Source organism: Hypanus sabinus, chromosome 24, assembly GCF_030144855.1.
Source record: "Hypanus sabinus isolate sHypSab1 chromosome 24, sHypSab1.hap1, whole genome shotgun sequence".
Classification (NCBI taxonomy): domain Eukaryota; kingdom Metazoa; phylum Chordata; class Chondrichthyes; order Myliobatiformes; family Dasyatidae; genus Hypanus; species Hypanus sabinus.
In genome coordinates this window covers 18,591,562-18,618,351 of record NC_082729.1, presented here as the reverse complement: position 1 = coordinate 18,618,351, position 26,790 = coordinate 18,591,562, and the positions used below count along the sequence as shown (strand labels likewise).

The 26,790-nt window shown below is 42.7% G+C and overlaps 1 protein-coding gene across 5 annotated transcripts in view; it reads left to right on the top strand.

Annotated features, from left to right (window-relative positions):
* The window catches only part of LOC132380506 (tectonic-3-like), an 85,106-nt gene that overhangs the window by 27,683 nt on the left and 30,633 nt on the right, over window positions 1–26,790 (top strand). For all 5 annotated transcript variants that reach the window (XM_059949367.1, XM_059949363.1, XM_059949365.1 and 2 more), the window contains 3 exons: window positions 5,868–5,986; window positions 7,154–7,180; window positions 9,172–9,252. In XM_059949367.1, coding sequence (XP_059805350.1) covers window positions 5,868–5,986; window positions 7,154–7,180; window positions 9,172–9,252 — 227 coding nt within the window. The remainder of the gene's footprint in view (window positions 1–5,867; window positions 5,987–7,153; window positions 7,181–9,171; window positions 9,253–26,790) is intronic.

The following is a 26,790-nucleotide window of genomic DNA, read 5'->3' as shown; positions in this document are numbered from 1 at the left end:
CCAGAATTAAAATAAATGGGAATTTATCTAAAACAATATTTCTTGAAAGGAGATGTCGACAAGGGTGCCCCCCTAAGCCCCATGCTTTGTGCTCTTTTTATCAAGCCATTGGCCCAGGCAATCAGAGAAGACAAGATTAGAACAGGTGTACTGATCGGAGATACAGAATATAAGATTTGTTAATATGCGGATAACATTCTCGTGACTCTTACAAATCCCAATGCAGGTTTGCCTAAATTATTCCTGCTGGAAGAATTCAGTTCTTACTCTGACTATAAATTAAATTTACATAAAACCCAAACTTTAAATTTTAATTACGAACCACAAGAAAACATTTACGGAATGAGTAAATTCAAATGGAAAGGTAATATTAAATACCTAGGAGTGCAAATACCTGAAGACTTGTTTACTATCTACAAACATAATTACATTCCCATAACATCTGATATGAAGGCAGACTTAAATAGATGGTCATTGTTGCCAATGAATATGTATAATTGAATAGAAGCCATGAAGATGAATGTATTACCTAGATTGCTCTTTCTTTTTCAATCACTGCCTGTTAAAGTACCTTTTAAGCAATTTAATGAATGGAAAAGAATGATTTCAACTTTTATTTGGGGAAAACAAAAACCAAGAATTAGATTTCAGACATTACAGCTGCCTAAGGATAAAGGAGGATTTACAGTGCCTTGCTTTGAAGAGTATTATAGAGCAGCACAGCTGCGTGGTCTGGTCTGTTGGTGTGACCCTAATTGTGAGGCAAAGTGGAAAGATTTAGAACAAAGTCTAATAAATATCCCTCTCCAATCTTTATTGAGGGTTAAAACACTCCCAAAGAAGCATTTAAATAAACTGGCTAGGTGGACAACAGTCCCTCTAAACATCTGGTATAAAGAATTTAAAGACCCAAAATCTGAAAGAAATGTAAGAATACTACGTTGGGTGGCACATGACACAGAATTCCTTCCAGCACAATTGGATGGTAGATTTACACATTGGACAAGTAAGGGAATCACCTCATACTGTACAATATCCTTCATTAAGGGTTTGGAGTCCTTTCAACAGCTCACAGAAACATATCACTTAGAGAAACAAGACTTCTTTAGATATCTTACAACTAAGACAATATTTTAATAATAATTTTAAAACTATTGGAGAGAAAGGGTTGTCGGATTAATATATTCATTGGTGTGTATAAAGGTAATATTAAAAAGAAACTGATAACCAGGATTTACTGGATTTTACAATCTAACGGGTCTCTCCACAATGTATGTTAAATAAAAATGGGAGAAAGAAGCCAACATAAAATTGATAGAAGATGATTGGTTAAACATATGCAGAACAGATTTGACTACTTCAAGCTCAGGTCTGTGGAGGGAATTCACCTGGAAGAATACCTTAAGATTTTTCATAATGCCAAAAATAAAGAAGGTACAAAGTTACAGACCTGTACAAGGTCAGTGTTGGAGAATGTTGTGTGATAATATGTTGGCTGATCATTTTCATATTTTCTGAGAATGTCCAAAGATTTTGTCTTATTGGTTAGATGTGGTAATAGAGATAAGGTCAATAATCAGCCCAGAGATTAATTTTGACTTTAACATTATTTATTTGGGTAATGTACCAAATGGGCTCAAAAAACATGAAAGGTATTTGTTACAAATATTACTAGCAGCCAGTAAGAAAGCGATTACTGGGAGATGGCTAAGCACAGAGTCTCCTACAGTCCTGGAATGGATTGAAATAGTTCAAGAAATTTATGTTATGGAACGATTGACTTTCTCTCATGCCACTAAAAAGTTTGAAAGAAACTGGGAAAAGTGGACATTTTATTTGAGCCTGAAATGACTTCTTCACTGTACATTTATTTGGTTTGAAGAACTTTGTTTTATTTCTTCTTATGAGGGAACCTGCAGAATGGACTTTAGAGTTATGGTTTGTAAGGTCCCCTGAGACTTTGAAGGACGATTATGGACATAAGAGTTTGATTAACCTTGATACAGCAATGTAACCCATTTCACTATTAATTTTTTCTATTATAAGGTACGGATTTTACTTCACCTATGATGACCCTGTCTGTCTGTTTTTATCCTGTTTGTTCTGTTATTGGCAAAACAATAAAAATAAAGTTTAAAAACAAAAGAACAGGATAATACAAAGTCAGCATAGTTCCTGCCCGACAAACCTGTTAGAATTCTTTGAGGAGATTGCAAGTAGGATAGATAAAGAGAATGCAGTCGACGTTGTATATTTGGACTTTCAGAACGCCTTTGACAAGGTACCAAACATGAGGCTGCTTATGAAGTTAACAGCCTATAACAGTATTATAGGAAAGTTACTAACATAGTTAGAACGTTGGCTGATTGGTAGGAGGCAGCGAGGGGGAATAAAAGGATCCTTTCCTGATTGGCTGCCAGTGACTAGTGGTGTTCCGCAGGGGTCGGTGTTGGGATCACTTCTTTGTATGCTGTATATAAGTACTATAGATGATGGAATAGATGGCTTTGTTACCAAGTGTGCAGATCATAGGAAAATTGGTGGAGGGGCACGTAGTGATGAAGAATCAGATAGGATGCAGCAGGACTTGGGAGAATGGGCAAGAAAGTGGCAAATGAAATACAATGTTTGAAAATGCATGGTCGGGCATTTTGGTAGTAGAAATAAATATGCAGACTGTTTCCTAAATGGGGAGAAAATCGAAAAATCTAAGATGCAAAGGGACTTGGGAGTCCTTGTGCAGAGCACGCTGAAAGTTAACTTGCTGGTCGAATCAATGGTGAGGAAGGCAAATGCCATATTAGCATTCATTTCAAGAGGTTTAGAATGCAAAAGCAAAGGATGTGATGCTGAGGCTTTATAAGGCACTGGTGAGGCCTCACCTTGAGTATTGTGAACAATTTTGGGCCCCTCATCTTAGAAAAGATGTGCTGTCATTGGAGAGGGTCCAGAGGAGGTTCACAAGGATGATTCAAGGAATAGAAGGGTTATCATACGAGGAATGTTTTATGGCTCTGGGTCTGTACTCACAGGAATTCAGAAGGATGAGGGAGGATCTCATTGAAACCTTTGGAATGTTGAAAGGCCTAGACAGAGTCGATGTGGAAAGGCTGTTTCCCATGGTGGGAGAGTCCAGGACAAGAGGGCATAGCTTCAGGATAGAGGGGTACCATTTCAAACCAGAGGTGGGGAGAAATTTGTTTAGCCAAAGTGTGGTGAATTTGTGGAATTTGTTGCCACATGCTGCTGTGGAGGCCAGGTTCTTGGGTGTATTTAAGGCAGAGAGTGACAGGTTCTTGATTGGAAATGGCGTCTCCTTCATTCTAGAATGGAAAAACCTCGTTCTGAGGGTAGATCCGGTGGAGTTGGAGGAATTGAGAGAAGGGGATGGCATTTTTACGAGTAACGGTAAGAAGAGTTATAGTTCAGGTAACTGTTAAGAGTCAGTGAGTTTATTATAGATATCAGTAGATAAGCTGTCTGCAGAGATAGAGACAATGAGATCGAGAAAGAGGAGGTAGGTGTTGGAAATGAGCCAAGTAAATTTGGGAGGGGGTGGAAGTTGGAGGCAAAATTGATGAAGTTGACATGGCTGCAGGAAGTAGCACCAATATAGTCGTTGATATAGCATAGGTTAAGTGGGGGACGGACACCAGTGTAGGCTTAGAACATAGTCTGTTGCACGTAGCCGACAAAAAGACAGGCATAGCTAGGACCCATGCGAGTGCCCATGGTTATACCTTTTGTTTGAAGGAAGTGGGAGGAGCCAAAAGAGAAATGATTAAGAGTGAAGACAAGTCCCACTAGATAGAGGAGAGTGGTGGTGGAGAGGAATTGGGTGGGTCTTCTGTTCAGAAAGAAACGGAGAGTTTTGAGGCCTTCCTGGTGGGAGATGAAGGTATATAGGGACTGGACATCCATAGTGAAAATAAGATGATGGGGGCCAGGGAACTTGAAATCATTGCAAAGATCCAGAGCATGTGAAGTGTCACAGATGTAGGTAGGAAGGGAACGAACTTGGGGGTGATGACAAAATCGAAGTATACAGATTAGAGTTCAGTGGGGCAGGAACAAGCTGAAACAATAGGTCTACCTGGACAAGTGGGTTTGTGGAGCTTGGGTAGGGAAGAGAAATGGGAGGTGTGGAGTGTGGGAACTATGAGGTTGATGACAGTGGATGATCTTCCTTTCAGAAAGCTGATGGCAGTGGGAGGAAACAGGGCACCACGGTAGAGTAGCAGTTAGTGCTTCACAACTTGTAGTTCAATCCCAGTATCCTCTGTAAGGAGTCTCTGTGGAATGCATGAGTTTCCCCAGGTGCTTTGATTTCATAGTCATAGAGGTAGAAAAGTACGGCATGGAAACAAGCCCTTTGTCCCATCTAGTCCATGTCAAACCATTTAATCTGCCAACTCCTATCGACTTGCACCGGGACCATAGCTCTACCATCCATGTAGCTGTCCAAACTTCACTTAAACGTTGAAATCAAGCTCGCGTGCACCACTTACACTGGCAGCTCCTTCCACACTCACAACCTGTTGAGTGAAAAAGTTTCCCCTCATGTTCCCCTTATACTTTTCATCTTTGACCCTTAACACATGACCTCTAGTTGCAGTCGCACCCAACTTCAGTGGAAAAAATTCATGCTTGCATTTACCTTAACTCCCACAGTCCAAAGACGTAACCAGTAGGTTAATTGGTCATTGTAAATTGTCCCATGATCGAGTTAGGGTTAAATTAGGGTTGTTGGATGATGTGGTTCCATGCAGTATCTTTGAATAAACTAAATAAATAAAGCTGTTCCTAAAACATTGCTCTCCGTATCGTACTGCCCTAACTTGTGTATTATGCAGTAGCTGGGATTCATCCATGGTCGACCCCGCTCACAGAGGACCTCATTGGTGCATCTACACTTGGATGCTGTTTGACTTAACTTAAATATCATGCTTGCATGGAAGAATTATTGTTATGCAGTAAATATGGCAAATCAAACCTTTTCAGAGTCAGGATCAAGTATAATATCAAATAGTATCTGTTGTGAAATTTGTTGTTATATGGCAGCAGTACGATGCAAGACATAATAAAAATGCTGTGAATTACACTATGTGTGTGTGTATGTGTATATAGACATTCAACAATTGCATTCATAGATTTTTCTGTATTGCCTTTGGAGATGTGAGTATCAAGTGTGTATGGGGGCACCTACTACTGCACAGGATCGAAATAAATTGCAGTAAGTTCTGAATGAACTATATATATATAAATAAAATAGTTAAATGAAATAAATTGTGAGATAGTATTCATGGGTTCAATATCCATTCAGAAATCTGATGGGAAAGGGGAAGAAGCTGTTCTTGAATCGTTGAGTGTGTGCCTTCAGGCTCCTGTACCTACTCTCTGATGGTAGCATTGAGAAGAGGGCATGACCTGGGTGATAGTAGTCCTTAATGATAGAGGTCACCTTTTTGAGGCATCGCTCCTTCAAGATGTCCTTGATGCTGGAGGGGCTAGTGCCCATAATGGAGCAGAGTTCAGAAATTTCTGCAGATGCTTTTGATCATCTGCAGTAGTGGCCTCCTAACTACACTTCCCACTGATATTTCCAACAGTGACACTTAAAAATATATGGATGTAATTGTTGAATGTATTAGGACTAGTCAGCTCCATCAAGCACCTCCTCCCCACCATAAATGACATCTTAAACAAGTAATGCCATGAGAAGGAAGCATTTATCTAGGTTGGCACAACATCATGAACTGAAGGGCCCATATGTTCTAAGTTTGTTGTCTGTAATGAAAAGACAATTAAAAGGTGGTAGAGCATTTGATGGAGGGAGGGAGTTTAATTTTTTTTCCTTCTCTGGCTAGGTTTTCTGCAAAGTCGCAGCTCCATGTGCTCCCGCAGCCTGCAGGACTTGCGCACATCTTGCAACAGGCTCCGTGCATTGAATGCAGCTGAATATTACAAGTACTTCGTCCTTCTCCAGGTGAGGATGCCTTTAATCCATTCCAGTGGTGACATGCCAATGTGGTTCAAGAGGAGGGCTTGGTGGAAAAGAAGGGGGAGCTTCTTTTGTAGGTGGAAAGATGAATCTGGCTTCTGCCCCCGCTCTTTCCAGTCATGATGAGGGGTCTTGGCTTGAAGCATTGACAATAGCATTCCCTTCCATAGATGCCGCCTGACTTGCTGAGTTCCTCCGGCATTTTGTGTGTGTTGCTTCCCCCCCTTGAAACTGCCCTACTCATTTTGGACACCCAATGGGCCCTTGCCATTGGTCATGGTTGAACATGAATATTGTGTCCCAACTGCTTACATGATACACAAGCCAGGGCAGTATGACATGGAGAACAGGCTATTGCCCATACAGCAACTGTGATGAACCCAAAGGAGCAGCAGAAACCGATACATTTCTGCAACAACAGCATTGTAAGAGTTGTCAATCAGCATTGAACTCAGTGAAGGACTGCCTTAGGGACTCCAGCTCTGGATTTTTCCTCGGGGTTTACTCCTGAAGCCTTCTCCATGAGTGGGTATTGCTGCAAGGCAGTGGAGGTTTGAGGTCAGAGTTTTCCATCTCCTAGATGAGCTGCCAACCAGGAGTGATGAGCCCCATTGGCCCCGATGGATTGGCTTTAAGACACCAGTGACTCGCCTGTTAGCAGAAACAGTTCCTCTGGGCTTAGCTAATCCAGGCATGGTCATGAGCTGAACTTAATTTCAGAGTTTATTTGAGTTGCACATCATTGGGAACATTTAGTAGGTAGTGGGGCCTCATCATGAGTAATTCCCAACTGCAACACCCGCCCCACTCACCCAAGCAATGACAACTTTAAGGACACCTCAAACCTGGGAAAATGACAAAGACTGTTGCAAAGGGAACTGTTGAGTTCCAGGTCTTGGAGTCTGTAGATCAGTTTGCTTGGAATTATGATATCGTAATCAGAGCTGTCATTGATAAATTGTATCTGATGTAAGTATATTTGTTATCCAGATGCTTCAGAAATGAGTGTAGTGCCAGTTGATGGGTAGCACTGACTCAGTGGGCCGAACTGCCTGTCTGCCTTACTTTAGCTCTTTGCAACTTTGAACGTGGTGCTGGCGTTGACTCCCATGTTCTAACCTGCTCTCTCTCTATGTATTTTGTGTTTTGCAGACTCCAAATACCACAATCATGAGAGAGGTAAGACCTCTCTGCTAAGGATTCTGTCATTCTCCTTTGAGCATTCATTTTGACTGGACTAGAATATGGTAGAATAGCAGTTAGTGTAATGCTGTTATAGCACCGTCAACCTGGATTAAATTCAGGAATTTGTATGTTTGTATGTGACCACGTGGGTTTCCTCTGGGTGCTCCACTTTCCTACCACATTCCAAAAAGATGTATGGGTTAGTAGGTTCATTGGCCACATGACTGGTGACACAATCAATTTGCACCAGAAAGGCCTGTTACTGTGCGGTATTGCTATAATAATAAAATATAAGCAAAGGTGTAATCCTGAAGCTTTGTAAGGAGATGGTCAGACCATATTTGGAATAACATGAATAGATTTTGGGCAGAATGTCTAAGGAATGATGTGCTGGCATTGGAGAGGGTCCAGGTGAGGTTTACGAGAATAATACTGGGATGAAAGGGTTAATGTATAACTAGCATTTGATGCCTCTAGGCCTGTACTCACGGGAGTTTAGCAGAATCTCATTAAGACCTTTAGAATATTGAAAGGCCTTGATATAGTGGATGTGGAGATAATGTTTCAAATTTTGGAAGGGTCTCGAATCAGCAGGTACTTAGAATAAAGGTATATCCCTTTAGGAGTGAGGGTGAAGGTAGTGTTGTATACTGATATTTTAATCCAAGGTTCTTTTGGAAGACGAGAAAGATGGACAAAACTTGTTGCTTCACAATTGTTTTATAAGTGCTCAGAGAACAAAGGAATTGGAAATGTAGAGTAGCAAAAGCCTAATAACTAAGAGCAAAGAATTGAAAAGGCTGGTGGGTCAACATGCTCAGGCCTTCTTATACCATAGATAAGAGACATTCCATTCAAGTTAGTACATAAGAGTTAATCAGATGTCCCCTATTCAAATAATGTGATAGCAAAGACACTTCTAGAAAGAGAAAGAACCGTAACCACTACGGGGGACACTGAATAATTTCATGTGTTGAGACCTTCCATTGGTCGGGATTGGCCATAGATGTTGCGTCCTGCCTGTCTACATGATACGCAAGCCTGCACAATATGATATGGAGAGCAAGCTGTTGCTCATGCAGCAGGCTTCCCCTCTTCACATAGCTGATGAATCCAAAGGAACGACAGAGATTGATGCAGTTTGGCACCAGTGGCATTGCAGAAGTTGCCAGTCAGTGTTGAATTCGACGTAGGTCTTCTTTAAGGACTCCAGCTCTGAATGCTTCTACAGGGTTTACTCCTGAAACTTTCCACTGAAGTGGGTATAGTCTCAAAGCAGCGGACATTCAAGATCAGAGTTTTGCTTCTTCTAGATGAGTTGTCTACCATGGCTGATGAGCCCCACCTGCCCGAAGCAACTGGTTTTAATGTGTTAGTAACCTGCTTTGTCTCCTCTCCTGTCAATAGAAATGCTTTATCTGGGCTTAGTAGCTAAGCCCTACATGAAGGCCAAGAGCTGGACTTGGTTATCAGAGACCTTTTGGGACGCATGTCATTGGGAGCATTTAATAGGTAGTAGGAGCTTATCTCCACTACCAACCCCAATATAACAGCCTTAAGGATCTGAATGTAGAGTGTATAGATAATTGCATAAAATACAAATTAGCATATAAAGTTAAACTGAAAAATAATAAAAACATTAAAAATTATACTGTGCAGTCTAATAGAGGTGAGCCATACTCTGGCTCCCAATACTGTGGGAGCTTCACTTTGTCCATTATCTGTCCCATTTATGCTCCGGGAGTGAATGATGAAATGGCACAGTGGGAACTCCACTCTGCATGTGACTGGTGCCGACTGGCGGATGATCAGTACCTCCTCTGAGTCTTTGTGATGTACTAGAACAAAGAAACCTCCCTGTGTCCATCCCTTCTGTCGTTTGATGGTCTGGTTGTGTTTCTGTTCCCTTCGCTGTTGCCTGCAGGCATAGCCGGTAGAACTCTGCCTGCTCCATTCACTCTGGGCGTGTTTCTGCTGTGTTCTAGGTGATGATTCAGCCTCAAGGTGGGCAGGTTGTGCCTTCCCCGACACTTTTGAATGACCTGTGCGTCAACGTCATCTCGGAGGTAAGTGAGGCAGTGGTGGTGTGTGTGAGTGGACCCATATGATAGCTTTTGGAGTCAGTATGCACAGAAGAAAGGAGTGGGTTAGGGTTCACACTTGTCAGCTATTTAACTGCGTGAGGTATCATGCCTTCTGAGTGGTCTTTTCACATTTTCCTCCCCAACTCGCTGTGGGCTTTCTCCACACCCTAAGTAGGTGTGCACATTAGTATAGTTCCGTAAGACATTGGAGCATAAGACATCTTGTGCAATAAGAGGGACTCATGACCTTACAATCTACCTCATTATGATCTTGCACTTTATTGTTTACCTGCATGCACTTTTGATTGATCAAGAATAATGTAAGACAATAGCAATGCGGTATAAAGTGTAAACGCTTTTAATCTATTTCCCAAATTATGGACTTGCTTTCAAGGACTTTACAACTTGTCCTTACTGCCTGTTATTCTGCTAGCATTTAGGGTAACAATGAAGGTCCTTATTTTCTGGCAGAGGTTAGAGCTTCCTTCATTATGTCAGTAGCTTCCTCTCAGATTTCACTTCTGTCAGTTCTGCAAGTCCCAGGTGTAGGCTCAAGAATACTGTCACACTCAGATGTAGAAGGATTCTTTATTGCTGTTTCCATAGGTTTTGTTTTACCAGTTAGGGTTGTTGGCCCTGAGATGCATCCCTGAACCTGGAGGACCAGTGAACCACATTTATTTTGGCATTTAAACACTTTGACTTGTTTGGCATGAGTTACCCAACCAACCCTGCTGGCTCTCCAGATCACTGAAGCATGCAAGCCTCCAAACTCTACAAGTTTGTGGTCCACTTGGATGTTTATAACTCATGTTCTCAGCATTTTTTGTCTGTCTGTTTGTCCAGTCTTCTTTTGCATATTGGTTGTTGATAGTCTTTGTTTGCAGTTTTTCATTGGTTCTACTGCATTTCTTTGTTCCTCTGTGAATGCCTGCAAGAAAATGAATCTCAGGGTGGTATATGGTGGCAGACATACTTTGGTAATAAACTTACTTTGAAGCTTGAACCTATTCTGCATTATTATTGTGTTTCCTTGTTTCAGCTCAGTGAGTGGTGGGTTGGGGACGTGTCTGTACCAAAGGAGGTGCCAGGCGTACCTTCCCTCTGCTAGCCTGCAGGTCACCTTTAGGCAAGGTGTAGCAACTGCTTAGCAACCTCCTCCCTCACCCAATCAGGGTCACGTGAAGCTATGGGAGCAAGTGGGGGATGGTTGTATGAGCAGCTGGTATATGTCACAAGTCTTGGTTATGCAACCACTGGCACCAGCCAGACAATGGCTGGCCTCACCCATCTTGTACAAGGCAATGCAAACCACTTCTGTAGAAAGATTTGTCAGGAACAATCATGGTCCTGGGAAAGACTCCGATTGCCTATGTCATATGAGATGGCACATTATGAAAGAACACACCTCAATTCATAGTGTAATGATATGATCTGTATTGTATGAACAATATGCAAGTCAGCCTTTTCACTGCATCTTTGCATGTGTGACAATTTTATACCAATTAGACCAGAATTAGGCCATTTGTCTCATCGAGTCTGTTTTGCTGCATTTGGCTATCGCTGCTTCCCCATTTATTCCTGATTTTATTTATTCCTTCTCCACCCATTTCCCCTGCAACCTCACAATCAAAAGCCTGTCAACCTCCACTTTAAATGTACCCAACAACTTAGCCTCCACAGCCATTCTGTTGAAATGAATTCCACAGATTTATCGCCCACTGGTCAAAGACATTCCTTTAAATCTCAATTCTGAAGGGATTTCCTTTTATTCTAAGGTCATGGCCTCTTATCCTACCTAGACTCTCCCACTCCTGACAAATGCCCTCTGCACCTCCTCTATAATCTGGCATTTTCAAGATTCAGTACGTTTCAATGAGATCATCTTCTCTTCCCCCTTACCTCTAAACTCCAATGCGTAAAGACCGAGATGCTGGAGTTTTTGATTTTCGTGCAGCTACTGCACGAAAGCAACTGACCTACAGACATCCGATAGCAGTTGCTTACTCACTGAGTTTTTGCGGCCGGTTGGTGGCCGCTCTGCCGTTATAGTTTCCGTGATTCTCTTCTGCACATTGTTACAGAACCATAGAATCATAGAGAATGGAAAGAGACCTTTTGTGCAAACCACCATGTCATTTTAGTGTACTGGAGCACTACAGTGCAGAAATGGGCCCTTCAGCCCATCTAGCCCATGCCAATCTGGTCTTCTGCCTTGTCCCATCTACCATTACTCGGACCATAGCCCTTCGAACTTCTCTCATCCACATACATATTGAACCTAAATAAATGTCTCTTAATTGCAGCTTGTTTCACTCTCGCAGCACTCTGAGTGAAGAAGTTCCTCCACAAGTTACCGTTAAATATTTCACCTTTTGCAGGGGAAAACCTGTATGTATTTATTCTATCTATACCTCTTATAATTTAATTTGCTTGGATAAGATCTCCCCTCATTCTCCTGTGCTGTGAAGATTAAAGTTCTAGTCTATTCAACCTTTCCCCTGTAACTCAGGACCCTCGATTCCCGGCAACATCCTTGTAAATTTTGTCTGAACTCTTATTGATATCTTCCCCATAGGTTGACTAAGGTCGTTCAAGTTTATTGTACATATATACATCCAAACAAAACAACATTCCTCTGCAACAGGATTCACCCACACAACATGTATCATAATAGCACATAAATCAAAATCTTATACCATGAATTAATTAATAAAATATAATTCAAAATGCATGTAGTAAAGTGTAGCACAGATAAACAATAGTAAACAACTTGTTATCCTAGTGATGAGATCACGGTGGTGGCAACTATTCATTACTTTCACAGCCTGAGTGAAGAAACTGTTACCTAGTCTGGCAATCTGAATGGACTTGGAGACCGAGTTGTACCACTAGGCCTACATCTCCAATAATTCTTCTATTTCACTGATTATACCCTATGTCACCTCTCTTTCTTAGAAATATTTGGTATGTCATCTAAAACTTTAACAAACTTCTATAGAGGCGAGGTGGAGAATATATTGACTGGCTGCATCAAAGGCTGATATGAAAACACCAATGCCCTTAGGCAGAAAAGCCTACAAAAAGTAGTGGATATGGCCCAGTCCATCACAGGTAAAGCCCTCCCACAACTAAACACACCTACATGGAGCACTGTCACAGGAAAGCAGCATCCATCATCAAGGACCCTCACACCCAGGCAAGTTCTTTTTTTGCCGCTGCCATCAAGGTAGTGGTACATGAGCCTCAAGACCCACACCACCAGGATCATGAACAGTTGTTACCCCTCAAACATCAGGCTATAGAACTAGAAGGGTTCACCCCATTCATCCCATCACTGCTCCCACAATCTATGGACTCACTATCAAGGACTCTTAATCTCATGTTCTCAATATTTAGTTATTATGATTTTTTTTCTTTTGGTTTTTTTTTGCACATTGCTTGCTGTCTGTCCTGTTAAGTACACTCTTTCATTGATTCTTTTGTTTTCCTTGCACTTATTGTGAATGTCTGCAAGAAAATGAATCTCAGGGTTGTTTATGGAGATGTATATGTGCTTTGACAATAAATTTACTTTGAACTTTGAAAGTCCTGTTTCCATGCTGTAAGACTATGACTGCAGCTGTTCATACTTAAATATGTTCAAAAGTTGGAAGTGCACAACAGGTAGGATTTTCACTGTGAATTGTAGAGCCGTGGAGTGTTGTGGACCAAAAGGACCCAGGAGTACAGGTACATGGTTCATCAAAGTGGCAACACAGGTAGACAGGGTGGTAGAGAAGGCTTTTGCCTGCTGGCCTTCATCTGTCAGGGCTATGAATATAATAGAGAGATGTTATGTTCAAGTTTTACAGGAAGCAATAGTGAGGCTGCTTGGACAACTATGTTTGGTTTTGGTCGCCCTGCTATTGGACAGATACCATTATGCTGGAGAGAATACTAAGGAGATTTTGCAGGATGTTCAATATTCAACATAAAATGCTGGAGGAATTCTGCTTCCCAGGCGGCATCCATGGAAAAGAGAAAACAATTGACATTTTGGGACAAAACCTTCATCAGGACTCACATATGATAAAAAGGTTTTACCCCAAAACATCAACCGTTTACCCTTTTCCATCAATGCTGTCTGGCCTGCTGAGTTCCTCCAGCAATTTGTGTGTAATTTGTTTGATTTCCAGAATCTGCAGATTTTCTTGTTTGTGTTCAATATTCAAGATTGTTTGATGTCATTTCCAGTGTAAAGAGATCCCAAAAAAAATGCTACTCCAGATCCAACACAACACAAGAAAAACACAATAAGACAACAAACACAGCAATAGTATAAATACAGAAATATAAATAAATAAGATAGCTTATATGCATAAATTGATTGTATGTCCCTCATGACAGACTCATCCAGAAAGTCATGAGGCATGGGATAAGTGGAACCTTGGCTGTTTGGATAAAAAATTGGCTTAAAGGAAGAAAGCAGAGGGTAGTTGTGGAAGGAAAATATTCTGCCCGTTGGTGGATGACTAGTGGAGTGCCGTACGGATCTGTCCTGCTATTTGTGATTTTTATAAATGACCTGGATGTAGAGGTGGAAGGATGGGTGAGTAAGTTTACAGATGACACAAAGATAGGAGGAGTTGTCGATGGAGCTGTAGGTTGTCGAAGGTTACAAGAGGATATAGACAGGCTGCAGAGTTGGGCAGAAAAATGGCAGATGGAGTTCAATCTGGTGTGAGTTCAATCAAGTGTGAGGTGATGCATTTTGTAAGGACAAACCAGACGACTGAGTACAGGATTAATGGTCAGTTACAGAGTGTGGATGAACAAAGGGACCTTGGGGTTCAAATCCATACATCCCTCAAGGTCGCTGCACAGGTTGATAGGGTAGTTAAGAAGGCCTATGGGATGCTAGGCTTCATTAACTGGGGGATTGAGTTCAAGAGTAGAGGGGTCATGTTGCAACTCTACAAATCTCTGGTGAGACCGCACAGAGTATTGCGTTCAATTCTGGTCACCTCATTATAGGAAGGATGTGGAAGCTATGGAGAGGGTGCAGAGGAGATTTATCAGGATCCACATTTTGTGTGTGTTGCTTGAATTTCCAGCATCTGCAGATTTCTTCGTGCTTGCCTTTCAGATTTACCAGAATGTTGACTGGTTTGAAGAACAAGTCATATGAAGCAAGGTTAGCAGAGCTAGGATTTTTCTCTTTGAAGCGTAGAAGAGTGAGAGGGGACTTGATAGAGGTCTACAAGATTATGAGAGGCATAGATAGGGTGGATAGTTAGTACCTGTTTCCCAGGGTACCAATAGCAAACACCAGAGGACAAATGTACAATATTAAGGGAGAAGTTTAGGGGAGACATCAGGGATAAGTTTGTTTGTTTGTTTTTTTTTACACAGAGTGTTGTGAGTGCCTGGAATGACTTGCCAGGGATGGTAGTGGAGGTTAAAACATTAGGGGTATTTCAGAGCCTCTTGGACAGGTACATGGATGAAAGAAAAATGGAGGGTTATGGGGTAGTGTTGGTTTAGTACTTTTTTTTAAAGTATTATATGGGTCGGCACAACATGGGAGGCTGAAGGGCCTGTACTGTGCTGTGGTGTTCTATGGTTCTATGTCCATAAAGTGACACTAGGCACAGGAGAGTCTGTACATAAGGTGATTCTGACAGGAAATGATAAAGCAGTGGTGGTTGGGGTTGTAGAGGGATGGGTTAGTGAGTGAAGGTGTTGATCAGCTGTACTACTGAGGAAAATAACTGTTGAGTCTGATGGTCTTGGTGTGGATGCTACATAGCCTCCTTGAATGTTGCCAGTATTTCAGTGGGTTCTATGGAGACATTAAGTAGGCTCTGACTATTTCTTGGAGCATAGGAGACTGAGGGGTGACCTGAAAGAGGTGTATAAAACCATGAGGGGCATAAATAGGGCAAATATGCACACTCTTTCTTTCCCCAGGGTTAAGAAATTAAGAACTAGAGGACACAGGTTTAATTGAAGAAATTTAACAGAGGCAACTACGAAACAGATACTAGAGAAAGTGCTTCAGGCAACATATAAAAGACATGTACGTATTACTTCAATATGAAAGGTTTTTGGAGGCCGTAGCAAATGGGGCAAGAGCAGATGAACATATTTCTAATAACTTTCTACAGGAGCACCATCCAGATTGTTCTGTCTGGCTGCATTATTGTGTGGTATGGAAGTTGCAAGCCAATAGACTGCAAGTCCCTGCAGTGGACAGTAAAAACCACCAAGAGGATCATCGGGGTCTCCCTCTCCCCTATTTCTGACATTTACCAGGAGTGTTGCAGACAAAGAGCCCAAAGCATTGTTGAAGATCTCTACCAACCATCTCACAATCTCTTTGACCCAATACCATCACAAAGTAGGTACAGGAGCATCTAAACCATGGATTTCATAGGTTATTTGGGCATCAGATAATGCTCCTGGTGTGTATGTATATGGCAGAAGTTGGGGAAAGTTGTTCATGATGCAGGGAGAGCACTAGGGGATTTTATTTTTAGCATTCCAGTTCCTGGAAAATGAAACAGTACAGGCCTTTCAGCCTATGATGTTGTGCTGACCTTTTAACTTACTCCAAGAAGAATCTTGGCCTTTCTTCCCACCTATACTTTTCTTACATCCATGTGCCTATCTAAGAGTCTCTTAAATGTCTCCATTGTATCTGCTCTGGCATTATGTTCCAAGTATTTACTACTGTCTGTGTCAAACTACCTCTGACATACATCCTCAACTTTCCTCCAATCACCTTAAAAGTATTTCCTCTCATATTGGCCATTGCTGCCCTGGGAAAAAGGTACTAGTGAGGTAGTGTTCATAGGTTCAATGTTCACTTAGGAACCATGGCAGAGAGAAGAAGCTGTTCCTGAATGAGTGTGTGCCTTTATGCATCTGTACCTTCTTCCTGATGGTAACAATGAGAAGTGGATGTGTCCTGGGTGATATGGGTCCTTAATAACGGACAGCACTTTTCTAAGGTCCTGCTCCTTGACGATGTCTTGGATACTATAGTGGCCAGTACCCAAGATGGAACTGACTAATTTTACAACTTTCTGTAGCTTCTTTTGGTCCTGTACAGTAGCATGCCCCCCATCCCTCCATACCAGACTGGTGCAGCCTGTCAGACTGCTCTCCACGGTACATCTATAGAAATTTTCAAGTATTTTAGGTGACAAGCCAAATCTCTTCAAACTCTTAATGAAAAATAGCTGCTGTGTTGCCTTCTTTATAGCTGCATTGATATGTTGGGACCAGGTTAGGTCCTCTGAGATCTTGACACCCAAGAAAATGATTCAATCTCTCTATTTCTGATTCCCCTATAAGGATTGGTTCGTGTTCCCTCGTCTTACCTTTCCTGAAGTCCACAATCAGCTCTTTTGTCTTACTGACATTGAGTGCAAGATTGTTGCTGTGATGCCACTCAACTAGCTGGTATATCTTGCTCTTGTATGCCCTCTCATCTCGATCTGAGATTCTACCAACAATGGTTGTATCATCAGCAAATAGATAAATAGCATTTGAGCTATATCTAGCCACACAGTAATGGGTGTAGAGGTATATAGTCTAGAGCCTGTTTGACATTGACCTGAACTGGAATGTACACTGCTACCAAAATAATCGCTGAAATCTCCTGCAGCAAGTTAAATGGATGGCATTTAACCGTGAGGTATTCCAGGTCTGATGAGTAGAACTGGGACATCACTGATACATTTGTGCACCAAGAATTGAATTGAATTGACTTTATTACTTGTATTCTTCATATACATGAGTAAAAATCTTTGTTATGTCTCTGTCTAAATGTGCAATGTACAATTATAGCTATTTATAATATTATGTATTATGTACAACAGGATAGTCAATATAATGATACAGTTGCATCATCATGAATTAGGCATTCTGATGGTCTAGTGAAAGAAGCTGTCCCGGAACCTGTTGGTCCTGGCTATTATGCTGCAGTACCGTTTCCTGAATGGTGGCAGCTGGAACAGTTTGTGGTTGCGGTGAATCGGGTCTCTAATGATCCTTTGGGCCTTTTTTATACACCTATCTTGTAAATGTCCTGAATAGTGGGAAGTTCATATCTACAGATGCACTGGGCTGTCCACACCACTCTCTGCAGAGTCCTGCAATTGAGGGAGTAATGTAGCCAGCCAGGATGCTCTCAATCGTGCCCCTATAGAAAGTTAGAATTTGGGAGGCCATACCAAACTTCTTCAACCGTCTGAGGTGAAAGAGGCGTTGCTGTACCTTTTTCACCACATGGCCGGTATGTGAGATCCTTGATGATGTATATGCTGAGGAATTTAAAGCTGTCCACCCTATTAACCCCAAGTCCATTGATGCCTATAGGGGTTAGCCCGTCTCCATTCCTCCTGTAGTCCACAACCAGTGCCTTTGTTTTTGTGACATTGAAGGAGAGGTTATTTTCTTGACACCACTGTGTCAGGATGATGACTTCCTCTTTGTAGGCTGCCTCATTATTATTTAAGTGTTGTCAGCAAATTTAATTAGCAGATTGGAGCTGTGGTTGGCAACACAGTCGTGGGTATACAGAGAGTAAAGGAGGGGGCTTAGTACACAGCCCTGAGGGTCACCTGTGTTGAGGGGCAGAGGTGAGGGAGCCCTCTCTTCCAACCTGTTGGCGATCTGACAGGAAGTCCAGGATCCAGCTCCACAAGGCAAGGCGAAGGCTGAGGTCTCTGAGCTTCTTCTCAAGCCTGGAGGGAATTATGGTGTTAAATGCTGAACTGTAGTCCAAGAACAGCATTCTCACATAAGCAGCCCTCTTCTCCAGATGTGTAAGGACGGTGTTATTGAGTTGTCTATTGACTGGTTGTGTCAGAAGGCAAATTGTAGGGGGTCAGGTGTGGGTGACAGAGGAGTTGATCATGAGCCATAAACCTCAATTTTTTTTGTTTTGAGACACTCGTTAGTCCTATCCGTCTGAATGGCTGTGTCCAGTACAGAAGGGGATAACAAGGATTCCATTAAACAAGTGATGCAAGTGGTCCTAATATCCCTCTGATACAGCACCCTAGCTCTTCCTCTATGCCCAAGGATGGCAGTCTGACCTACTGATGAATGTTTGTGGCATTTTCTGCTTTGGATAGATTAGTACGACACAGTATGGGCCCTTCAGCACACAATGTTGTTCTAACTATATAAAACTGCTCAACAATTAATCTAATCACCAGCGATTCTGCAGATGCTGGAAATCCAGAGCAACACACACTCAAAATGCTGGGAGCAATCAGCTGATCCAGCAGCATGAATGAAAATGAATAAACAGTCAGTGTTTCAGGTCAAGACTCTTCATCAGGATTACAAAGGAAAGGGAAAGATACCAGAATAAGGAGGTGGGGGAAGGGATGAAGCTGCCTGTCCTGCTGAGTTCCAACATCATTTTGTGTGTGTTGCCCACGATTAATCTAACCCTTCTCTCCTATGCACCCCATAACCCTCCTTTTATTTTTGTAGATCAATAGGCCTGTTTAAAAGTTTTGTAAATGTTTATTCCATCTTTGTCACCAGTCCCTGGCATTGTCATCCCATTCATATGCCACTCTTTTTTTAAAAAAAAACCTAACTTAGACATCTCTCCTAATTATTCCTTCACTCTTCCTACTGTATTAACATTCCAGTATTAACATTGCCACCTTAGGAAAAGGACACTGGCTGCCCATTCTATGTATGCCTCTCATAACAATTTACCTGTGTCAGATCCCCCCCTTCTCTTTCTTTTGCTCTGAAGAGAAAAGCCCTAGCTCGTTCAGCCTTTCCTTACAAGGCATGTTTTCCAATCCAGGTAGTTTGAGTTCATTTTGGTTGTATTTGGAGATGATATGAGATGAGAAATTTCTTTAAGCCAGAATGATAAATATCTGGAATTCATTGCCATAGACGGCTGTGGAGGCTGAGTCATTTGATATATTTAAAGTAGGAGGTTTATAGATTCTTGATTAGTAAGGATATCAAAGATTGGGTTGAGAAGGATAATAAATCAGCCTTAATGGAACTGCAGAGTGGACACAGTGGGCCAAAGACCTAATTCTGCTCCTATTTCTTATTGTTTCACTATACTCATCACACTGCATGAAGGAGTTGCCTCTCTGGTCTCTTAAGTCCTGCTGTGCTCACATCAAACTTGCGATCTCTGGTTTTTAATTCCCTTTCAATAGGAGAAAGGCTGTAAGATATAGGAGCAGAATTAGTCCATTTTAATCATTCTTTTCACATCTACTCTGTTGAGGCCTTTCAACATTCAAGAGATTTCAATGAAATCCCCCGTCATCCTTCTAAATTCCAGTGAGTACAGACCCAGAGCCTTCAAATGTTCCTCCTATGATAGCCCTTTCATTCCAGGAATCATGCTTGTGAACCTCCTCTGAACCCTCTCCAATGCCTGCTCATCTTTTCTTAGATGAGGTGACCAAAAACTGTTCACAATACTCAAGGTGCCTCAGCATCACATCCCAGCTCCTGTATTTTAGACCTTTGAAATCAATGATAGCTTTGCTTTGCCTTTCTCACCACTGACTCCAACCTCAGAGTTAATCTTTAGGGTATTCTGCACAAAGACTCACAAGTCCCTTTGCCTCTCAGATGTTTGGATTTTCTCTCCATCTAGGGAATAGTCTGCACATTTATTTCTATTGCCAAAGTGCATGACCATGCATTTTCCAACATTGTATTTCATTTGCCACTTTCGGGCAAGAATGAGCAAATTCTTCTAATCTTTTGAAGTTCTTCTGCAGCCTACCTGTTTCCTCAACGGTATCTGCCCCTCCACCAATCTTCATATCATCAGCAAACTTGGCAGCAAAGCCATCTATTCCATCATCAAAGCTTGATTTACAGCATATAAAGAAGTGGTCCCAAGACTGAATCCTGCGGAACACCAGTAGTCACTGGCAGCCAACCAGAAAAGGATCTTTTTATTTCCACTCGCTGCCTCCTACCAATCAGCCAATGTTTTAACTATGCAAGCAACTTTCCTGTAGTACCATGGGCTCTTAACTTGTAAGCAACCTCATGTGTGGCTCTTAGTCAAATGCCTTCTGAAAGTCCAAATATACAACATCTACTGCATCCCCTTTATTAATCCTACTTCTAATCTCCTCAAAGAATTCCAACAGGTTTGTTAGGTAAGATTTTCCTTCAAGGAAACCATACTGACTTTGTTTTATCTAGTCCTGTGTCACCAAGTATTCCATAACCTCATCCTTAACAATTGGCTACAAATGACTTGGCCTCCACAGCTGTTGGTGGCAACAAATTGTATGGATTCACAATTCTCTGGCTAAAGAAATTTCTCCTATCTCAGTTCTGAAAAGGCATCCGTCTATTCTGAGCCTGTGTCCTCTTGTCTTAGACTCCCTCACAATCAGAAACAACCTCTCCACATCCACTCTTTTGAGGCCTTTCAACATTTGATAGGTTTCATTGAAATCCTCCTCATTCTTCTGAGTTCTAATGAGTTCAGGCCTAGGATCTTCAATTGCTTCTCATATGATAAGCCTTTCCATCTCAGAATCATTTTTGTGAACCTGTGTGCATTCACCCTTCCCATGAGCAAGGTGATTTTTTTTTTACATCTTCACAAGGTCACAGGAATACTGGGTATTAAAGAGATCTTTTAACATGATAGAATTTGTGACTCTGGGCATTCATAAGTGCAGTAGAGAAATGTAAGAGACTGCAAATAAGAAATCTGGAACAGCAAGTCATCTGGAGAAGGACTTCCGCAGCTGTCAACATCTTTTTTAAAAAAAAACAAAAATCATTCAAATGTTTACAATATTAGAATAATACCTTATCATGCAATATTCAAGAATTCATAAAACACACAATTTACATTTCAGATTTTTTAATGCCATTTCCAGTGTGCAAGTGTAGAGAGGAACAGAGTAATTGTTATTCTGGATCCAATGCTGCAGAATAAAAAACATGACACAGGTGACTGCAGTGTCCCAGTCTCGGTAACACACTGTCATCACTGCCCATTGAAATTCACCTTCACCCATCCTAGACGACCAGCAATGAGTTTTGTATCCAATTCTGGGAAAAAACAATGAATGGCTACACAGGTTGATAGGGTGGTAAGGATGGTATAGCAAGTTGTCAGGATTATTTAATCTCAATTCGAGTACCCAAGTGTAAAGGAAAACAAACTAATTGTTAGTCAGGATCTGATGCCACACAAAAAAAACACAATGAGATAAAGAGCACAATAATAAAAAAAACACAAAATGAATGCATAACATGGCTTGTATGCATAGATGACCATAAATTGATACTAGGTACAGGAGTGTCTGCACATAAGGTGACTGTCAGGAAATGATAAAGCAGTCCTGGTGGGGGTATGGGGATGGATTAGTGGGTGGAGATGTTGATTAGCCTTACTGCTTGGAGAAAGTGACTTGTTTGTGAGTCTGGTAGTCCTGGTGTGGATGCCAGAAAGCCTCCTCCCTGATGGGCTTTGTAGTATCCACAGATCTTGAGCAAGGTAGGTAGGGGGGAGTATTATCAAGATGACGCTGTGTATTGCAGCCGTGTTGTGAGCTCATTCCAAATCAACAGTATACTACTAAATTCTACGATTTTTCTAGCATTTTCTGTTCAAGTAGCTGATAGTCACATCAGATTCGATAGGCTGACCTTCTGAACATTGGTAAGATGGCATTTACCCTCTATGTGCCACCTTTCCTACACTGGGATCCCCTGCTTGCGCAATCCATGGGAGACTCAAGTCTTACGCCGCCACTACCTCGGAAGAAGCGCCAGAGGTGAGGGAGAAGGGCCGGCGTCCTTGTGAGGCTGAGACAGCGTGCAAGTTGACCGCCACTCCCTAGCATACCCCTGGTTAACATTCAGTCCCTGGACAACAAGCTTTGTGATCTGAGTGCCAGAATCTCCTATCAGCGGGAAACAAAGGAATGTAATGTTTTGTGCTACCTGGAGACCTGGCTGACGGAGGAGATACTGGATCATGCCATCGAGCCCTCTGGGTTCTCCTTGTTCTGGGCAAACATGTCGAGAAACCTCACTGGGAAGACTAAATGAGGAGGGGTATGCTTCATGCTCAACAATGCTTGGTGCGATGCCCAGAAAGTGCATGCACTTAAATCCGTTTGTTCCCTAGACTTGGAATACCTGGTGCTGCTGTGCAGACCCTACTGGCTGACTAGGGAGTTCATGGCTGTTATCATCACAGTGGTGTACATTCCATAATAAGCTGATACTGACCTGGTGCTCAAGGAACTGTACGTGACCGTCAACACGCTGGTGACTGCCAGAGACCCAGAGACTGCTTTCATCGTCGCTGGTGAATTTAACTGAGCATCGCTGGTGAAAGTCTCTCTGAAGTTTGGACAGCACATGCAGGTGAGCACTTGTGGAGATAACACACTTGACCACTGCTACAGTCTCTTCCGCAATGCTTACAAAGCTCTGCTTCACCCAGCTTTCAGAAAATCAGATTATTCTTTGATCCTGCTTCTGCCGACATACAAGCAGAAGCTGAAATGAGAGGCAACTATAGTTAAAACTGTCCACTGTTAGTCTGATCAATCAGCCTCCATGCTGCTGGACTGCTTCGATGATGTTAACTGGAATGTCTTCCACGATGAGGATGTTTTCAAGCACATGGAGTCACGTGCTTCATCTGGAAGTGCATTGACGATGTTGTCCCCCAGAAGTCAGTCGGTCTACCCGAACCATAAGCCCTGGATCAGTAGTTCTGTGCGAGCAGCACTTACAGTGCTACATAGAGCTTGCATTGCTGGCGATCAACTAGGGCTCAAGAAAACCAGCTACGATCTACGCAAAGCCAGCAAGGCTGCGAAACAACAATATAGGGAGAAGATTGAGTCAAGATTCACAACGAATAGCACACGTGACTTGTGGCGAGGGCTGCATGTCATCGCAGACTTCGAAGTCAAACATTGTGGTGCCACCAACATCACGGCCTCTTGCCCGGATGAGCTCAATCGCTTCTAACCTCGGTTCAATGTCGCTAAATGTGAGCCTTTGAGGAAAGCAACTGCTACAACCTGCAACCTGGTTATCTCTGAGGTTGAGGCATGCAAATCTTTCCAATGAGTGGACAGACGTGAGGCTGTGGGACAAGACGGCATCCCAGGGTGAGTACTTAGGTGTGCGCAGCACAGCTAGCAGTTCTCCCAGTGTAGAGTGCCCTCCTGCTTCAAATTATCCATCATAATCAAAAAAGATCAAGGTAACATGCCTGAACGACTGGTGTCCTGTCACACTCACCTCAATAATAAGCAAATGCTTTGAGAGGGTGGTCAAGGATTACATTTGTAGCTTGCTACCACCCAAACTGGACCCCCTACAATTTGCCTACTGACACAACTGATTGACAGATGATGTAATAGTCACTGTTCTACATACTGTCCTTACACATCTGAAGAATGCTGTACTTGGACTACAGTTCAGCATTCAACAACATAGTTCCATCCAGGCTCGACAAGAAGCTCAGAGTCCTTGACCTTGACCCTGTCTTGCGCAGCTAGATCCTGGACTTCCTATCAGATCACCAGCAGATTGTAAGAGTAGGCTCCCTCACCTCCAACCTCTGACTCTCAATACAAGAGCGTCTCAGAGCTGCGTACTATGCCTTATCTTAAACAATAATGAGATGGCCTATAGGGAAGAAGTGTTGCTGTTGTTGTTGTTCGTCCTTTGGAGTCAAAGACAACCACAACTTCTGTCAGGTGGAGGGTTTGTGACTGTGAGTCTGGAGGTGACTGGTGAGGCCAATCCAGGCCCTGAAAGCTCACCCACATGCGGGACACATGAGGGTAGGTGCTGCAGTGGAAGTGGAGCTAGTTCGAGCCTTGTGCGCGGCGCGTTTCCTCTGAGCTTCTGCGGTGCATCTGATTTCTGCTGCATACGCTCCCTTAGTGGTCGTGCACCACAAGGTTGGGCGGTCCAGAGCAAGCGATTCCCAGCTACTGGGATTGATGTTGAGGTCTTTGAGGGACACTTTGAGACAGTCTTTGAAACATTTCTTCTGCCCTCCAGCTGAGCGCTTGCCGTGGCTCAGCTCTCCATACAGCAGCTGTTTTGGTAGTCGACTGTCAGACATCCTGACAACATGGCCAGCCCATCTGGCTTGGGTTTTCTGTAGGAGGGTGTAGATGCTGTGGGTGCTAGCCCGCTCCAGGACCTCCGTGTCTGGGACTTTGTCCTGCCATTGTACGTGGAGAAGTCTGCGGAGGCAGCTCAAGTGGAAGTGGTTGAGCTGTTTAGCGTGTCTGCTGTAGACAGTCCAGGTCTCGCTGGCGGAGAGGAGGGTGGTGAGAACCACTGCTCGGTAGACCTTCAGCTTGGTGGTAAGGCTGAGTCCTCTCTGCTCCCATACATTCTCACGGAGTCTCCCAAAGGCGACACTGGCTTTGGCAATTCTGTTGCTGATCTCTGCATTTATGTTCACCGCTCGTGATAGAGTAAAGCCCAGATAAGTAAAGCTGTTAACTGCCAGTCGCTTCTGCCCCTTTACTGTGATGTGTGGTTCCTGGTAGGGCTTTCCGGGTGCAGGCTGGTACATAACTTCGGTCTTTTTGGTGCTGATTGTAAGTCCAAAGTTGTCACAGGCTCGTGAGAGGTAGTCCATTTCTCGCTGCATCTTCTGCTCTGTGCTAGCGTTGAGGGCTCAATCATCAGCATATAAGAGGTCTCTGACGACGGTCTCCTTTATCTTTGTAACAGCCTGTAGATGCCGGAGGTTGAATAGCCCACCGCCAGTCCTGTATCTGACGTGTATACCATCCTGACAACCATGGAAGGCATCATTCAGCATAGCAGAGAAGACCATGCTAAAGAGTGTACGAAGGAATGGTCCCACAACAGGGAAGAAGTAATCTCTCTGATACAGTGGTGTCAAGAAAACAGCCGCCCCCTCAATGTCGCAAAAACAAAGGAGCTGTTTGTGGATTATAGGAGGATGGTCTAACCCCCTATTGAGAGGGTAATCAGCTTTAAGTTCCTCAGCATCCACATCACCAAGAACCTCACGTGGTCTGTACACACCAGCTGGGTCGTGAAAAAGGCACAATAGCGCCTCTTGCACCTCAGATGGTTAAGCAAGTTTGATATGGGCACCCAATTCCCAAGAACTTTCTACAGGGGCACAATTGAGGGCATCCTGACTGGATGTTTCACTGCCTGGTATGGGAACTGTACCTCTCTTAGTCGTAGGACACTGCAGAGAGTGGTGCGGACAGCCCAGTGCATCTACAGTTGTGAACTTCCCATGATTCAGGACATTTACAATGATAGGTGTAAATAGAGCCTGTAGGGTCGTTGGGGTCGTTGGGGACCACAATCTATTCCAGCTACTATCATCTGGGAAGCGGTACTGCAGCATAAAAGCCAAGACCAGCAGGCTCCGGGACAGCTTCTTCTACCAGGCCATTAGACTGATGAACTCATGGTGACTTGAGTGTACTCTATATAACATTGACTGTTCTATTTATTATTATAAATTACTATGATTGCATTTTGCACATTTAGACGTAACATAAAGATTTTTACTCATGTATATGAAGGAAGTATGAGGGGTTATTGATAAGTTTGTGGCCTAAGGTAGAATGATTCAATTTTGGAAAACCTAGCACATTTATTTTTCAACATAGTCCCCTCCTGCATTCACACACTTAGTCCAGCGGTCGTGGAACCTACAGATCTTGGACCTCCAGAGTGTGTCCACAGCAATTGTGATTTCTTAAGTTCGTGGCCTAAGGTAGAAGGAGATGTGTTATACAGCTCTCGTTACATGCACATGCAGTTCAACTCTTTGAGTGATTATGCAGAACGTTTGAAGTTAATAATGTATCAGTTAATAACTCATCAGGGGTGATTGATATATTCGTGGCCTAAGGTAGAAGATGAGTTATTAACTTCAAACTTTCTGCATTATTACTCAAAGAGTTGAACTGCATGTGCATGTAACGAGAGCTGTGTAACTCACCTCCTTCTACCTTAGGTGACGAACTTATCAATCACTCATCTGTGGACGCTTTCTGGAGGTCCAAGATCCGTATGCTCCACAATTGCTGAACTAAGTGTGTAAATGTAGGAGGGGACTACGATAAAAAAAAGAACTAGGTTTTCTAAAATTGACTCCCTCTACCGTAGGCCACAAACTTATCAATCACCCCTCGTAAATAATAAAGTCAATTCAGTTTAATCCTTCGTGATGTTACTGGCCTTTTTCTGACACCTTTCCGCATATGTGTTGTTGATGGCAGGTAGGCTGGTGCCAGTGATGCGTTGGGCAGTTTTTACTACCGGTTCTAGAGCTATCCTATCCGCCACAGTGCAGTTTCCATGTCATGCAGTGATCCATCATGTTAGGCTGCTTTCTACTGCCTATCTGTAGAATGACGTGAGTATAGATGTACAGGATATAGTCCAGCTATCTATCTATAAAACGCTAGAGTCCCTGATGAACCAATGTCAATAACTCCCTTCTTCCTC